The following is a 17,103-nucleotide window of genomic DNA, read 5'->3' on the forward strand; positions in this document are numbered from 1 at the left end:
GCTGCACTTATAACATAGCAAGTGGTTGTAACTATGTGACTAGAGGGAAAGTCATTTATGCAAAAAAGTACTACTTGGACTTCTACAAGGGTGACATTTACTTTTTTTTTTTCTCTCTAAAAACTTACTGTTTTTTCTCACTGGTACCACTGATTAGTTCATTGCCCAGCTTTCAGTAATAGATTTTTAGCTAGAGGGAAATACAGTGTTTGGTCTGCTTAAAACAGTGGTCGGCAGACTCATTAGTCAACAGAGCCAAATATCAACAGTACAACGATTGAAATTTCTTTTGAGAGCCAAATTTTTTAAACTTAAACTATATAGGTAGGTACATTGTTATTCACTTAATTAGGGTACTCCTAAGCTGGCCTTTGCTAAAAACTCAAGGGGCCAAAGAGCTGCATGTGGCTCCCGAGCCGCAGTTTGCTGACCGCTGGCTTAAAACATCTTGTTTTCCAGAGGAAGGGATCCCAATGGGGGCCCGTTAGACGGTAATCCGAGTGCTGGAATTTTTAACCCAGGCCCAGGAGAGAAGCAGGCATGAACAGGAGCTTTGGATTTCTGTGTCTGGCCAGCTGTCTGCAGACACACGAGGGGGCTGGGGCAGGAGAGCAGAGTGGAAAGGGAGTAGATTGACCGTCCCGGGGAGAGCTGCTGATGGGGTTGTGTAGTTTGGATGGAACCTCCTCCTCAAAGGTTTCTCCCCTTTCCACTGCGCAGCCAGACTAGATAGACACACGTTTGCTTCCAGGAGTACGTTAAAAATTGATCATCGTATTTACGGCTCTGTTTCAGATGAGCATTCTCTCATTCTTCAGACGTGCCATCCTCGCCCCTAAACCGCACTGTCAAAGGCCTCCTTCATTTGTTTCATCGCATCCCTTTTGGTTAAACCTATGGGAGGGAGTCTTACGCTTTGGGAGTCGCTGCCCTTAAATATGATCTTCCTTTTGCAAGTGGCTAAGTGAGAGGGTGTGAGGACCATTTCCCCCAGTGGAAAACCTAGCAGAAAAATTCTTAAGAAAATGCAAACAGAAACAGCCCTTTCCTAACTATTGGGTTATTCCAGGTGAAAGAGAGTTTATGTCATCTCATTATTTTTTATATTTTGTCTTACTTTGGATCTTTGGCCAAGCAGGAAAATATAATCATTGCCCACATGGATTTTTAATCTGTAGCATCACTTAAGAAATATTTGGACTAGTAAGAGAAGAGAGGTTCTTGTTTCTCTAGTATCTTCTTAACTCCCCCCCCGCCCCCCCAAAAAAAATAGTCCACTGGAAAGTGCCAGGAGACCAAATTTATATAGATTTTCTCACTGGCATTTACTTGTTCAAAATATGGGAAAGGCCATCAGACAATCAATATACATAGCTTTGCAAGTCTAGGCTTTAACATCCGTGTCATGGGAATGAAATCACTGGTTGGAGTGAAAGAAATGCACAAGGACCTTGCATTCTCGGCAACATGGAGAGTAGTTCATACACATGATTCGGTAGAAGTTTCTAGAGGTATCCAGTTCTGCTCAGCCTGCATCCCATATGCCAGTGAAAAACAAAACCAGAGGATCAGATGATCGTGCAGCCCCTCTCTCATTTCACGGGTATTTGTGGCATTTTATCTCCGTGCACTTTCCCACGAGTGAGCCACATGTGACCTGAACTTGTGTGATTGTGTAGTTAACTCTGCGAGTCTTGCTGTGGTGTTCTTTGTTTGTCTGACTCTGTCCTCCAATTTCCTCTCCCTTGAGGGAACCGAGGGCTGAGAACCAAAATTCCCAAAGCTGTCTGTGCATCTGCAGCAGTAGTGACCTCAGTAAGGAAGGATGGAGACGGGATCTGATGGGATCTGGAACTGAGTGAGTCATCATCGCCCAGAAAACCCGGAGGACACTCCAGGCAGCGCTGGATTTCTCACGCCGCCTGTGTGTAGTTGTTACATATTCAACATCCCCTACCAGGAACCCTTCCTGGGCCCAGCTGGGAGGTGTCTTGCTGTCGACTTAGAAACTGAACACAAGTTTTGGTTTTTCTAAGCCAGCTTGTTTGAATATTAAGCCTATTTATAAACCTCATGATTGCAGCACCCACATGGCTCTTCCTCAAAGCTACGCACTTTTAAGAAGTGAAAGACTGCCAGGCGCTTCGCAATTTCACATCAATGCTTAATTGACTCTCACTTGTCCAGCCATCAGGAACGGTTCCCAATCATCTGTTTGCCTTGGGAGTGTGTGAAACTTGCTTGCGGGTGTGCCCAGCACTTTGAGAACTCCTAGCCATCAAAAAGCTAACCAAGCCCCTCAGAAGCATCCTTGCTCCCACCTCATGGCTGTATTTTTGCTGTTTCCTTGTTCTCTACTCTGCCCCCAGGCTGGTCTACGTTTACTGTGGACAGAATCATTCCTGACGTTGGCTCTCCCTGATTGGGGCCAGGAGAGGTAACATGAAGTTCAGGGTCTAGAAGTTTCTGCTGGCTGACAGCCATGGAGAGCTTTGGGGACCTTTTAAAATATTGGGGTCAGTGCTCTTTGCCGTTCGATGATTTCAGTACCCACTTGTCAGAATGTGATCTGAAGCCTTCGAGGGTTGTTTTCAAAGCTCATCACTTTCTCTGACTGTACACGAACGTGCACATGTACACGTGAACACATATACACGCACACATACACGTGTACACATACCGTGCACACATACTGTGCACACCCCATTTAATACTTCTTGGGAAATCCACAATTTCCTAGAACAACTTAAACAGACATTGATTTTCAATGAAGACCAGGAGTCTTAATTTGCTTGCAAAATTAAGTGGATACGGGCCAATCAATAACTCTTGTTATAGCACCTGTGATCTCGGCACGGAGTTACAACCTTTGGAGGATGCTTAGGAATTCCCTGTAAGCAACTCACGGGGGTTCAGTTTTTAGGTTCTTGTTGATGAAAAGGATCTTTGTAGAAAGATACTTTTAGACATTCCTAGGGATTATGATGGTGTCCAGTTTTTAAACACCCACCTTCACTTTCTTTTTCCCTGCCGTCAGAGGGATGCCCTACCTTGTCAAATTAGGGGAAAGTGTGTGGTTCTGCTAAGGTACCTGGGGCCACTGGTGGGTGGGTGTCTCCGTGTACAGCCTGCAGGGTACCTTGGGCATAGGGACAGGAGGCAGCTGGGCAGGGTTTCAGCTCCTCCTCTTAGCAGGACTGAGATTAGCACCCACTTCCTTTGTGATTCAAGTATTCTAAGATAGGGAGAGTTGGGAGTATTCAATTTTCCAGTTTCCAAACCAATCTTTGACCTTTTTTCTTTACCTTTCAAATCAATGAATGACTTTCCCCCCAAAACAAAAGTTGGAAACCGATTGAATTACAATACCGTTATTATTTTTTCAGTACTGTTGTTGTTAATACAATCGCCGACTTGGTTTTGACATGACCTGGATACCCAGCACTGTGCCAAATGCAAATAGGTAGATTCATTTTCCCATCCAGCTCTCACCCCACCTTGTGAAACAGGTATGATTGTTACCCACGTTTACAGTTGAGGAGACTGGTGGTAGGGAACGTGATGAAAGTTGCTAAAATTCACATGGCTTATTGGACACAAAAAATTGGTGAAGGGGCTTGAGCTCAGGCAAGAGATCTGAAGCATTGTGCTGTAATGCTTCTCCTTAAAACAAACAGACAAACAATGCTGTGCCTGTGTGTGTGAGAGTATGTGTGTGTGTGTGCATGCATGTGCCTGTGTGTGGAGGGCAGGGACCCTTCTGGGTACAGTTTGGAAGGCACTGCTCTGGGCCTCCATGGATGGGGTTTTCAGCCTGGCCCGTTAGGATGACCTGTCTTCTGCCCAGCCGCTGCCCTCTCTCCATTGCCCCATCGCCCACCCCACCAACCTTGCTGGCTCCCACAGCACAGCAGTTCCCAGTCATTCTCTCCTTTCCCCATCAGCTCCAACTGGCTCCACGAATCTTGAGATTAGTGATGCATTGCTCCAAGTTTCAAAATCATTACCCATCAAAAGGAAGTTTGAAACACCCAAACAGACCATGTGAAAACATTCCCTCGGTCTCTCAGGGCGTGGACCAGGAGTAGATTCTGTTGACGTTTTTTAAAAACAAAAGGCCGAAAATAAACTGGCTTCTTTTCCAGCTCATTTCCTGTGTTTGGATGGAAAGAACCCATTATGCCCTATTGTTGTTGGTTTTGTTTGTTTTTGGTTTTGTTTGTTTTTGTCTCGTGTCTACGTTTCCTCCTGGCATCCTTCGACTTCTTTGCCTAATTTCCCCAGTTTTCTTTGAAGGCCTCAGAGTTAGCTTTCGGTCTGGACCGCTTTAAGGTTCTGAATCTTTAGATAGTTACTTAACCTCTCTGAGCCTCATTCCCACCCGTATGTGAGATGCACCTCCCAGGATCTGTAGGAGGTCAAAGGAGGAACTCCGCAGTCTCGAGCCCCCAGCCTTCTCTCATCGCGTCCCTCCTATGTAGGCAGCAACGGCTGTGGGAGATGCCTCGCTGCTTGGGAATCCTTAGCAAACAGAGGGGACATCAGTAGAAAGAAAGCATTTTGGGGATCAGTTTCCTGATAAACTCATTCATTCCACAACAATATAATGAGCATCTGGCATCTGCCAAGCACTGTGTCTGGCAAGAGAGAAACTCTAGCAGGTTCCGGACAAGCCACATTCTTGCCACCAGCATAACAGATCATAACCTCCCGGAGTGACAAATGCAGTGACACTGAAAGGGGCATTTCCGAGTCTGGGAGGCCCTGGACGGTTCTCAGGAGGAAGTGATGTCTCAGCTGAGAACTGAAGGATGAGAAGGGCTCGGTCGGGCCTCACCGGTCTTACCAGGCATGCTGATCTGTGAGTAGGATCTTCAGTAGAGTGATCTCCATGGACTTGCTTTTTCTCTTGTGTGTTAAGTGCTGACCTTTCAACTCCTGCATAAGACGCTGTTTGGATTGGGCCTGTCTTGATTTGGGAGCTGTCGGTGTCTAAAAGGGGCAAGATGGGGAGGGAGACCTTCAGGACATGGGAAGCCAAGAATGCATCTCTGGAGGAGCGGGGGAGTGAGTGGCAGGAAGGGGAGCTGGAGTGAAAATCAGATTTGGTCTCTTTGGGTCTCCTAAATGCACGGCCCATATTTTGATAGGTGTGAGTGGCAGGTGCAAATGATTCCGCTATTTGGCCAGCAGGCGTTTTGTTGTGTGCCAACCACGTGCAAGCCCTTGGGATAGACATAGAGATCCATCTACTAGCACCCCTGACTTCAAGAGGCTCAAAACAAGGGGTAAAGGGACCTACACTTTCTAGAATGCCCTTTATGTGGCATGCATAGTACCTGGCAAATTCAGTCCATTATGTCCTCTGAGATCATTCCTTCTACACGATAGATGTGGAGAATAAAGCTTGATTTTTCAGAGAGCGTGCCTGAGGTCTCTTAGCTAGAAAGGAGGGGAAATTGGGTTTTGAATCAGGTTTGTCACATTCCAGAGCCCTCTTGTCTTTCCACATAAGCAAAGATGAGACAAGGCAATGCAAGTGGTTGCCCCTTTTCCCAGGTATCACCTTTTAAAAAAATAAGTATAAATGTTATTACCTTTGAAAACTTTATCCTAGGCACTTTGCAGCCTTATTACCTGTTCTTTTCCTCCATGTCTAATTGGGTTGAACTGGGTGGGCTGGTTTGAGGCTCCTAGGTGTGCCTTCCTTACCTGCTTGCCTCCTACTGACATATTTATCCTTGTTGAACCGCCCCATCAATCTAGACTACCCACTTCATAAAGCTTCTTTAGCCAACCCTTGTATTGGTTATGATCACAAAACAACACTTGAGGTACCTGTCTTAACTTCCTTTTTTAGAATTCAAATTCTTTCAGAGAGTGGATCTTGGAGTTATTATGAGGATTAGTGATGTATGTTAAGTGCCTCTTACTGGTAGGTGTGGAAAATGGAAGCTATTATTATTTTTTCTATCTTTGACTGTCTTGGTGCTCCCAGCAGTGCCTTTGTACGGTGCTTGGCAAATGCTGGGAGAATTCTGTGGAAGCCAAGAGCAAAAGTTTCCTGCTTCCGGCCTCTGAAGACACCCTCTGCCGATTTAGCTAGTTGGGCTTCTGGGTAGAAGCCAGCAGTGTCCATCCAGTTTCTTCCCCCTTAGCTGTGATCCTTGTACTCTCAATGGGTTATTTTCTGCTCCTGCGGAAGACTCCTTAGTCCAGTTCATTTGACAGCAGTTCTAATGAGGACCAAGGGCCAGGGCACACCCACGGCTCACTATGCTCTGTGCCTGTCGATGAAACCTCTGCCCTCGGCTACTGCCTATAGAGTGTGAGTGATAGGTCAGTGGCGATAGGGTCCATGTATGAGAGAGTGGACGGTCGGTGCACATTCATCACAGCTTGTGGAGGGAATGCAGGGCACTGCTTTAGGTACTGGGATGCAGTGGGGAAGCTTACAAAGAACCTGCCCTCGGGGAGCCGACATTCGGTGGGTTATCATTCATTTCTCACCACAAGCTCCTGAGAGAGGTGCTCTGATTATTCCCACTTTATAGCTACACAGTTAGCTGGCTCTTCTCCCCGATATATATGATCTAATGCACACATGTAAATATCTCTGTAGATCCATATAGTTCTACATATGCATGTCTATCTCTATATGTGACTATGGATATATAGGTGTATGAATATTTTGTCTTTTTCCAATTTGATTCATAATGCTCATTTTAAAAAGAGAATTTGGAAAATCCATAAAATGAAAAGAAGTGATCCATTAACCCATTACCTGGGGTCATGGCTGTCATTCTGCTGTGTTTGCGTTCCGATGAATAGATGTCAGTACACATCTAGGCAGGATCACGCTGTGGGTCCTGTGTGGCATGCTGTTTCTTCCCTTAACACTTAACACTACCATGCATGCTTCCATTTGGACAGAGATGTAACAGGTCATAGGGATCCTGGACTTGAAACAGCTGTGCTTGTTTTTTTTTTTTGTTTTTTTTTTAACTTGTGACATACCGATCTGCTAGCCAATCAGTGGCTTGGCTTCCTGGGTGCAGTGACTGTAATGGGAAAGCAGGTGTGGAACTGAGGGTGACTGGGAAGCATAGCACTTCCTGGAGATGCCTTTCCTCCAATCCCCTCCAGTGACAAGCTGACCAAAGCCCTCCTGAGGGTCTGCAGAGTCTACAAAAACTGACCGGGGCGTGAATAACATGGGGATCCTGGGAAATAAACTTTCATGGCCATTTCCCCCTCGAATGCCACTGTGTCCTAGGTGAGAGAGCCAGGTAGGTGTTAGCCCATTGATAGACGAAGAAGCCCTGAGCCCAGTAGGTTGGCCCCGAGGCTACATGGGGACTGTAAATGGCAGAGTCGGAATCAGTCTCTCCTGCTTCCTGGGGAGGTGTCCCTCCAGACTGAGCCCATAGCTGAGCCATTAACAAAATGCTGCTCTCACTGTCCCCTTCCTCCCTTCCTTCTTCTTTGAAGACCTTGTGTCTGATCTTATGGTTTGGCCGCATGATTATGCATTTTCATTTTAAAAGGCACATCTTTAAAGGGACTTCAGTGCTAGACATTGGGGGTAACAGTAAGGATAGTGACAGTGCTAAGAGCTAATAGTTATTGGCCATTTACTATTTGCCAGCAAAAGAAGTGCTTTATAAGCCTCTGGCCATTTACACCTCAACAAGCCCATGAATCTGGTAAACGGAAGACCTGAGATTTGAACCTGGATCCTGATGTCTTTAAAGCTTGACCTCAGCCAAGATGCTGCAGTGGCTGCAGAGGGGAAAGGAAAAAACAGAGGGGGCAGAGCCCTCAAGCTCTTGGGCTGCTTTTTGTAACTGTGAAGACTCTGGTTATATGCATCTGGCCACAAAAGAACACAATAATCCAAAGCTTTTAACTTGAGACCCCCAAGCCTCACAGAAAGTTCCTTCTACAAAGAGTTCCCCTCCCTCTCCATCCCCACTCAAGCGATATTTTTCTAACCCACTGCCTATCGCAAACCCTTTCCTGATACGTGTTTATGCTTCTTTACCCACAGGAGGAAATATAAGAAAACATCCCAGAGGTAAGAGCCTCTTTCTGAGAAAGGGCAGCTGGTTGCTCGAGTCATTTGGGGCACAACTCTGCAAATTTGGCTCATGGTGGACGTTCATTTGCAATAAACTGTCTCTTGGTCCCTTCTCGGTTGCCTGCTTTATCTTGGATCGCTACTGCTGTTGTAATTAAAAATTGATCGTAGGCATTCAGCATGGCACAGTGAGTGTCTACATTCGCATGGGAGTGGACCTGGGGAATCAAAAAGCATATTCCTGCTGAGCTGTCTGGTGATTTTGCTAAAAACTTGGCCTGGGAGGGGCTGTGTATTGGGGGTGGGGGGTGTGCTGCAGGTTGATGGATGAGAACACAAAAGCGTCTTTACACGTTTTAGTGTTTGAATTCTCCTTTGCCTAAAATTATCCTTTGCCCATTTTGGCTGACAAAGTGCTGTTGAGCTCAAAGCATAGGTACAAATTCCTTGAAGGGCAGTGATATCTTTTCGATTTCACTGTGGAAAGGGCAATTTAAAGAAGAGTCTCATCCATCATCACCCTCCATTACTCTGTTTTATTGAGAAGAGCTTGGACAGCATGTGCCAAAGGAATAGAGTTACTTAGGCCGTTTGTTCACCAAGCATTGAAAGCCCACACCTTAGTCTCAAGGGCTCATGTGTGCTTTTCAGTGATTGTATTTGACTTTGGTATCATAGCTTTAAGCAGATGACATTCAGATCAAGAATCACCGAGGCAGTTATAATGCCAATAGGTATCGACAAGTGGTCATGCTTTCAGATGACCACTTGAATGTTACCTTTTCTGATGAGTCAAGTTTGGAATTACTATGTCAATTGTTTTTGAAAACATTATTTTTGTATATCATCTCATAGCAGAGACTCTTGTGTCGTATGGTTTCCAAATAAAGTCAGTAGTCTACAGTGGTGGTGTGATAATTTGATATGCATTATAGAGGTGCACAAATCTTTGAGAGAAAATGGATTAAGACTTTAAAGCTTCCTAGAGATTGCTGGTCTTTCCTAAATATAGTGAGCTCATACAGATGGCTAAATAATTTTGTCTTGTTCAGGTTCATGGGGCACATGGTACTAATTGAATATGAACCACTGAGCAGGATGTAAATTAAACACTCAAGTTAGAGAGCATAATAGTCTTCAGTAGTAAAAGGTAATTTATCACTTTCATGTGTAGTTAACCTGGGGTATGAGATGTTTCAAAGTTGTCTCAGTTTTATTTTAAGGAGAGATCAATGGACAAGTAAGAGAGAGTCTTACAAGAGACTTGCTCAGACCTGTCCAGTTTCAAATTACTATGTCGATTATTTTTGAAAGCATATTTTTGCATATCTGATGTGAATGCTGTTGCATTTTTTATGTTGACGTAAAAAAACAGCACCAAGATTGTCTTGTACCAGTTTCACTGAAGTCATATAAAGTACAAAGTAGTAAAGGATTGATTTGAACTTTCTTTTTAATTACCCACATATTTGCATATGAGATAGATCCATGTCTATTAATCTATGGTTGAGTAGTAAACCATTCTAAACTAATGCTTTAAAACAACTCTTCTTATTTGCTCATGATTTTATGGTAGTGAGTGGTGTGATTGGTTAGCATAACCAAAGACAGAGGTACAAATAAAGACATAGTCACAAATACGAGGACCTCTGCAGACACATGTCCAATTTTCATATGTTCATTTTATAAATCTAGAAATATTTCTGTGTGTAATTGAAGTTAGCCAAAGGCATCTCTCATCTTTTTGGTAATCATATTATACCAATAGTCACCTGCATAGTACTTTAAAAGAATCTTTCCATTTACTTAGTACTTACTATTGCCATACACTTAACTAAATACTGGAAATAGATCTGTAAGATATACCCTCTGTGAAGATGTACACAGGCTTGTAGGTTAGACATAGGTGAACAAAATAGTTATAAAAGGAGTTGGTAAACGCTGCAAGAGATATCAGTATTGAAGGTCATTGAGGACAATTAGGTCTGTTGGGAGGAACTTACATTATATTAGAGGCCCGGTGCACAAATTCGTGTACCAGTGGGGTCTCTCGGCCTGGCCTGTGGGATGGGGCCGAAATAGGCTCTCCGACATCCCCCAAGGGGTCCTGGATTGTGAGAGGGCACAGGCTAGGTCAAGGGACCCCACTGGTGCACAATTGGGGCCAGGGAGGGATGCGGGAGGTTGGCCAGCCGGGGAGGGACTATGGGAGTGCTCCAGGGCATGTCTGGCCCCTCTCGCTCAATCCCGATCCGCAGACCCTGATCTAACCTACTGGTTACCTACTGGTCGGAGTGTCTGCCCCCTGGTGGTCAGTGCACGTCATAGTGAGTGGTTGAACAGCCTTAGCATATCATTAGCATATGATGCTTTGATTGGTTGAACGGCCGACCAGACACTTAGTATATTAGGCTTTTATTATATAGGATAATCACTTCTCTCACTAGATCACAAAGATAGCCTACTCTATTGCTTATTATTTATGGTGCTTGAAAGTATGGGCTTATTAAAGTCTAGTAGGGTAGTTTAGAATCCATTCTCTTCGTTTTCTTTATGTTTTTAATTCTTTAAAAATTGTATATCTTGCTGATTATTTAGGCGTTTTCTCAAAAGGGCAAATGGTTGAACAATATTATGGACTTTAGGAGGAAGACAGCCCAGGACACAAACATATGTGGAGACAATTGGTCACGTGGCTATCACACATGTAGATAATAGAATGACATCTCTCTGTTGCAAGGCAAACTAAGAGTTATTTTCCCTCCCAAGTGTCTAATGCCTTCTTTCACTTGGATTTTTATGTAATCACATTTGATAAGCCAAATAATTGATTAAATCCAGCAAATAATTCCCTTAGTCAAGACTGCCCATGATCAGCCTTCATGAATTAGCATACTTATGAGTCATCAACAGCACCACCACCTTTGCTGTTAAAAATAGATTTTCATGTGTAGGGGGTGGAAAGTGAGTGGATATCACCCTTTGGGAAAGTTGCCTTCTAAGTAGTTGTATCACTGTGTTAGCAGGTGCATCTTCTGCTGAATTATGCCCCTGTTCATTCCTGGGACATGTTAAGACTTGTGAATTCTGAAGCTCTTTTGGCACCTTTAACATAGAATTGGTGGACTGTTGTTCTCTACCTGTGCAATGAAAAATGACAGCTAAATAACTGGTTGGGGAAGGTAAAGTGGTGATAGGATAAATCAAGGCACATATTTTTACATACTTATGGATAATCAATCCCACATACTACTACTTCCTTAGTAGTATTGACATTTAGCACCTAAGGATTAGTGATGCAATCAGGTACAAGAGGATCCTCCAAACAATGAAGTCCTTTGAAAAGTATTTTCCTGTATTTGTGATGACTAATACATTCTTGAAGTAGAAAGAACATGTGCATCAGCTATGAGAATATGCCCAGTTTACATTCCAAGATTGCCAACTAAATCAGTGCAATTTTGCAGTGAGTGGTAGGATGTCAGAGCAGACTAGAAAGAGTAGCAAAGAGGTCTATTTAGAATGCAGGTCACAGATGGACACATTATCCCACAAAGGATAATGCCCAAGGCAGTTAATATGGGAAAGGGCCTATAAATACTGTAATAGCCAGGGGAAAAAGGATGGTGAGAGAGTCTAGATAGATAGTTTGGTCAGAGTTCAGAGTATCAGGCAACTGCCACTCACTCGTGCCTTACAGTCACTCTCCAGCTGTGTCAGCAGGAGTGTGGGGAGCAGATATAGGGAGATAGACCCAGAAAGACTGTGCAACACGAGTTAGGAATTAGATATGGTGAGAGAGGGTGCTGCGATGTAGTAAGTAGCTCAGGAACTGAGTCTGATATTAGTAGCAGGAATGAACTTGGTGTTGAGCTGTCATTTTCTGAGTCCAGAGAATCACCTTGACACAATTCAATCTTCTCTCCTCTTCTATTTTCAGGTCTGATAATTACTACTGTTCTACAACTCACCCAGGATCCAAACTTTTGAGTCACTTTATATGTTCTTCTGTCATGTGTATTTCTTCAACTTGACCTTTTTCTTCTCCTCTGTCACCCATGATACATGAGTGTCTTTACAGGTTGTGGGCTTTTTCTTCTCATTGTTTTCATTCCCATGGTCCAGTCTCATTTCCCGTATGCCTCACTGACTGTCATATCAGAATTGCCTTGTGTTTTCTATCACCCTTATTCATGGGTGTTCTCTTTTCATGTGCTGAAATCCCATCTTTCTTCAAGATCCAATTCAAAGACCATTTTTTTGTTTCCTGGAGCCTTCTTGATCTTTCCACCTAAAAGAGATCTTGCTCTTCCAATTACTGTTGCCCTGATTCTGTGTACAAGAGTTAGTTGGGTGCATGTTATTCTTCTTGACATCATTGTGATTTTATTGAGTAGGGAATATATTCCCTAAAGCATGGTGCCCTGGACATAATTATTAAATGTGGATTGAATTTATGAGTGAATCAGATTGGGATGCTCCATATATTTCCACCATGAGTCAGAACTAAAGTCAGAATTACCAGGTGAAACTGTGGATAAATAAGCTCAGACTGATAGATGACTCATAGGTGTTTTTTTGCAGATCACCAGATACTCCCACATTCAGGCTCAATTTGGCCTTCCTACTGGCCAGGGTGGAGTCCTATGAGGTCAGCAAGCCAGATGGCATGCATGGGCAAGAATCAGAAAGTACATAATTGCTTGCTTGGATCATTGACTCTGATTTTCTTTTCTATTTAAGTTATTCTAACATGGAACTCTAGCTTTGGGTGGAAACTATGAGAGTACTTTCATTCTACATCAATGCTTTAATTTCTGTCTTTTCTCCATTCAAACCACAAATTCTGGAAGTATTCAATACAGTGTCAAATACCTAGTATATTTATTTAAGGTGCATTAGAATGAATATTTGATAACTGCATGGTGTACATTATTTGGTTGTTCTATGGTATTTTGCCAAAATAGTTTGAGAATCATTTTCTTAGATTGTCTAATAAGGCCCACTTATGTCTTTAAAACATTGGTAGCACTCACACTGGGCATATCACTGTGCTTTAAAGTTAAACCCAGACTTTAGGTTGCCTGAGTAGGTAAGGCTCTAAATCCCTCCTAATCCCAGTGGCCCTCAATGCTAAAGAGGCACAACTGACTCAATCATGAATAAGAGCTTCCAAATTGGGCCAAGTCCGACCTCCAACAGTAGCAACTTAAGAGGCAGCTTTTGGAGTCCTTGGAGGCACGGAGTCCAACAGTGCAGGTTAGAGTTTGTTAACCGTGGTACTACTGATGTTTTCACTGTGGAGGCTGTTCTGTGCATTTAGTAACATTCCTGGCTTTTACTCACTAGATGCCAGTAGCAACCCCACTTCCCCTCATTGTAATGACCAAAAATGGCCCCCGGAGGGTAAAATAATTTCTGCTGGAGAACCACTGGTGTAGGTAAAAGATTAAGAACCCGATCAGGATTTTGCCTTAATTTAGCTGTGTCAAAATTCTCCTCCGTGATTCCAATGTCCTCATCTGTAAAGAGATGAGGTTAAACATGAGTATGGCTCTGGTTCCTTTAGCTTAAAAAATGATATTCTCTGATTGTAATTACTGAGATTCTCCCGCAAGAAAGCCTGACTACTGAATGGCATTTGTTGTGATGGCCAGCACTCTGTGTCCTGTAACTGAATCACTGGCAAGGAGCAGCATTTCTGATGAGCAGAGACTGGCCCCATAGTGATGGTCCTTTGGCCACCAGCTAGATCACTCTTGGTTTAGACACTCCTAATTTCACCTAAATAATGTGAGCAAGGCATTAAAAGGACAATGACCAATACACAAACTTTGGTAAAAAACACAGATATGTCTGAAGGGCACGCTGTTGATTAAGTGTATTGTGTGTCTGCTGTGTCCCAGCTGGTTCTCATGTATTATCTTATTTAATCTTCACAGTGATCCTGTTTTACAGATGAGGGACTCAGGGATAGTAAGTCACTTGACCGAGGTCACCAAGCAGAGAAGGGGTTGGGCTAGGACTTAAAGGCAGGTCCTGAGATGCCAAAAGCTTCTTGAGTTCTTTCCACCCTGGTGGTTCCATAATTTTTTACAGTGGAAGCTCCCCACCCCCATGAAGCCACTCAACGCTGAATAAAACCAAAGGGTCAGAAAGATTGGAGTTCATTTTGCCACTCCATCAATTGTTTTTTCTCCTCAGGATATTTTATGCTTAAAAATTTTCAAATTTGGCCTCAACCCTAAAGTTAAAGCTCTCAGGAAAGTTTAAACAAACCTCCCACCCCTCCAAACCCTAAAACATATAAAACTCATTATGCATAAAAAGTAGATAACAAAAATAGAATCAGTTAAAAGAAAACTAATTCTATATTTTTCTATCCTCTGATTTAATATGATAATCCCTTTTCAAAGTTCTTGAGGTCACTGCCTGAAGTTTTCCCTTTGCCTCTCCAAACCTCCTCCTCCCCCTCCGCTCCTCCTCCTCCGCCTCCTTTTTTTTTTTTTTTTTAAAGAGAAAGAGAGGAAGGCGAGGGATAGAGAGATAGAAACATCAATGAGAGAGAAACATTATCAATCAGTTACCCTGCATGCCTCCTACTGGGGATCAAACCTGCAACTTGAACATGTGCTCTGACCCAGAATCAAACCAGTGACCTCTTGGTTCTTGGGTCAGTGCTCAACTGATGAGCCACATCAGTGGGCTTATTCCCATAACTTTGGGATGTCAGGGGTGGGGATCTGAATGAAAATTTCTAAGCAAGCTGGAGGGAGTAGACTATGTTGAGAACATGCTTTGGAAGAGGCATGTCTATAGTCTGTTTATCCATGAACTGAGAAGGACATAGGGTGGGATCAAGAGCAGTGGCTTGGAGTCACCTATACTTAGCTTGAAATCTGAGTCCTAGCACAAATCCTGTGTATGGCTTGGGTAGATTCCCCTACTTAACAGAATATTAGTTTCTTCTTTGTCAAATGGAAATAATATAACTTGCTTCCTAGGGTTCTTGGGAGGCCAGGATGAAATAGTATATGTGAAGCACATAGGAAGTCTTTGGCACCCCCCACTGGGGATCGAGCCCGCAACCCAGGCATGTGCCCTTGGCCGGAATCGAATCTGGGACCCTTTAGTCTGCAGGCTGACGTTCTATCCACTGAGCCAAACCGATGAGGGCAAAATTTATGTTCTTTAAACTATCACAGAGTGACTAGCACTGTATTTCACTCGTTGATAGCATACATTCTAGCGTCAGCATGCCTGGCTCTACCATTTCCTAAGCATACGATCTTCAGTAAATTACTTAATTTCTCTACGCCAGTGGTTCTCAGGTGGGAGCGATTTTGCCACAAGGGGACATTTAGCAGTGTCTGGAGACATTTTTGGTTGTCACATCTGGGACTGGGGTCTCCTACTGGAATCTAGGTAGAGGTCAAGGGTGCTGCTAAACATCCTACAGTGCACAGAGCATCTCCACCATAACAGAGAACGATCTTGTCCAAAATGTCAATAGTGCCAAGGTTGACAAAACTTGCTCTAAGTCTCACTTTCTTCATCTGTACAGAATGGAGGAATAATAGCACTCAGCACATAGGGTTGTTGTAAGGATTAAATGAGGCAAATATTGAAAGCATCAAGTGTACTTCCTGGCTTTTGGTAAGTGTATAGAGTCCTTTAGCTGTTATGTTAGCAGTACTGTTTTGACCAATGATCATTGTTTATGTAGCAGATACATGAATTTTGTTATGTACTTTATGTAACTGACATATACGATTTTACAGGTGTATTAGATGGATTTACATTTTATAAAGAATAAAATTTAAAAACACTTTAAATCTTGCATTGAAAGAGATTTTGAAATAGTCTGCAAGGGATAATATTGTTTAGTGTATGTAAATACTAGTATAGTATGCTCTATACTGAATCAAATCAGAAAGCATAAATCTCCATGCTGTTATATTCCATTATCCATGAAAAAGCATAAATTCACAGGTCTTAAAAGAAACACTTTGATATCATTGCATATTGTTACATAGGAAGCAAGAAAACAAAACAAATTTACTGGTACATGATGTCCCATCCCTTACATGTGGGAGTACAGAAAATAAATTATCATAGCAATTTCAGTGAAAACTAGTAAGTACAAAGTGAGCCCCAATAGAGATTAGAATGGATTCCTACTTAGTACCTCAGATGAAAAAAAGTGTGATTGAGAGTCAACCCATAAACAAGAGCTCACTGGTTGATTCCTTCAGGGGACATGCCCAGGTTGCGGGCTTGATCCCCAGTAGGGGGTGTGCAGGAGGAAGCTGATGAGTGGTTCTCTCTTGGTATCTCTTTATCCCTCTCCCTTCCTTCTGTTTAAAAAAGAAAAAACGTCCCTTGAAATGATGCAGGCCCAGTAGCCAGTGCAGTACCTCTGAAAGCCTGGCTCTGTCTGGAGTCCCAGAGCAAGGTCTCCTGCTGTGAGTTTGTGAATTGCGGTGCTCTGCCCCCAGGGCATAGGGCTGTCCCCATTGTCTCGTTGCCCTCTGGTGTAAATACAAATGGAGGGCTTGTGGGTTGACTTTTCTATAGGCAGTTCCTTAATCTTTGGTGTGTATTTTATCATTTAGATTTTATTTTATCAAATAGTTTATGAACCTGATAACTGTACTATGGGGTGTGAGGTGGGTATCATCCTTCTGCTGTTATGCCAAATCCAAAATTCCAAAAAGTTTTGCAATGGCTTTGTGACAGTTTTACTAATTCTAGTGTACTATGTTGTTGGTAATAGTAATAGAGTTGCTAGTCACCACTGCTAACTCATAACCCATTATCAAGAGAGAAAGATTGAAAAAGAACTCTTTTGGTAATGCACACAGTGCCTGTTACCTGGGTGAATGGAAGCCTCATTTCTTCAGAGGACATAATTATGAAGGTACTACCAATGACGGTGAGGATGATGGCGGTGATGGTGGCGGCGGCAGTGATGGTGACGATGGTGGCCATGAGCACAGCTTTGCACTAAGACTGTGGATCAT

The 17,103-nt window shown here is 43.2% G+C and overlaps 1 protein-coding gene across 3 annotated transcripts in view; it reads left to right on the forward strand.

Moving 5' to 3' along the window:
- Positions 1 to 17,103, forward strand: part of PDE1C (phosphodiesterase 1C) — a gene marked incomplete at both ends in the record, with an annotated part of 288,273 nt that overhangs the window by 114,586 nt on the left and 156,584 nt on the right. Inside the window, one exon of one of the 3 annotated variants that reach the window (XM_079786147.1) lies at positions 8,051 to 8,077. The exons of the other annotated variants lie outside the window; for them this stretch is intronic. Coding sequence (XP_079642273.1) covers positions 8,051 to 8,077 — 27 coding nt within the window. The remainder of the gene's footprint in view (positions 1 to 8,050; positions 8,078 to 17,103) is intronic. 3 annotated transcript variants of the gene reach the window in all.

Source organism: Cnephaeus nilssonii (genome assembly GCF_951640355.1).
Source record: "Cnephaeus nilssonii genome assembly, chromosome: 12".
In the NCBI taxonomy this organism is placed as follows: domain Eukaryota; kingdom Metazoa; phylum Chordata; class Mammalia; order Chiroptera; family Vespertilionidae; genus Cnephaeus; species Cnephaeus nilssonii.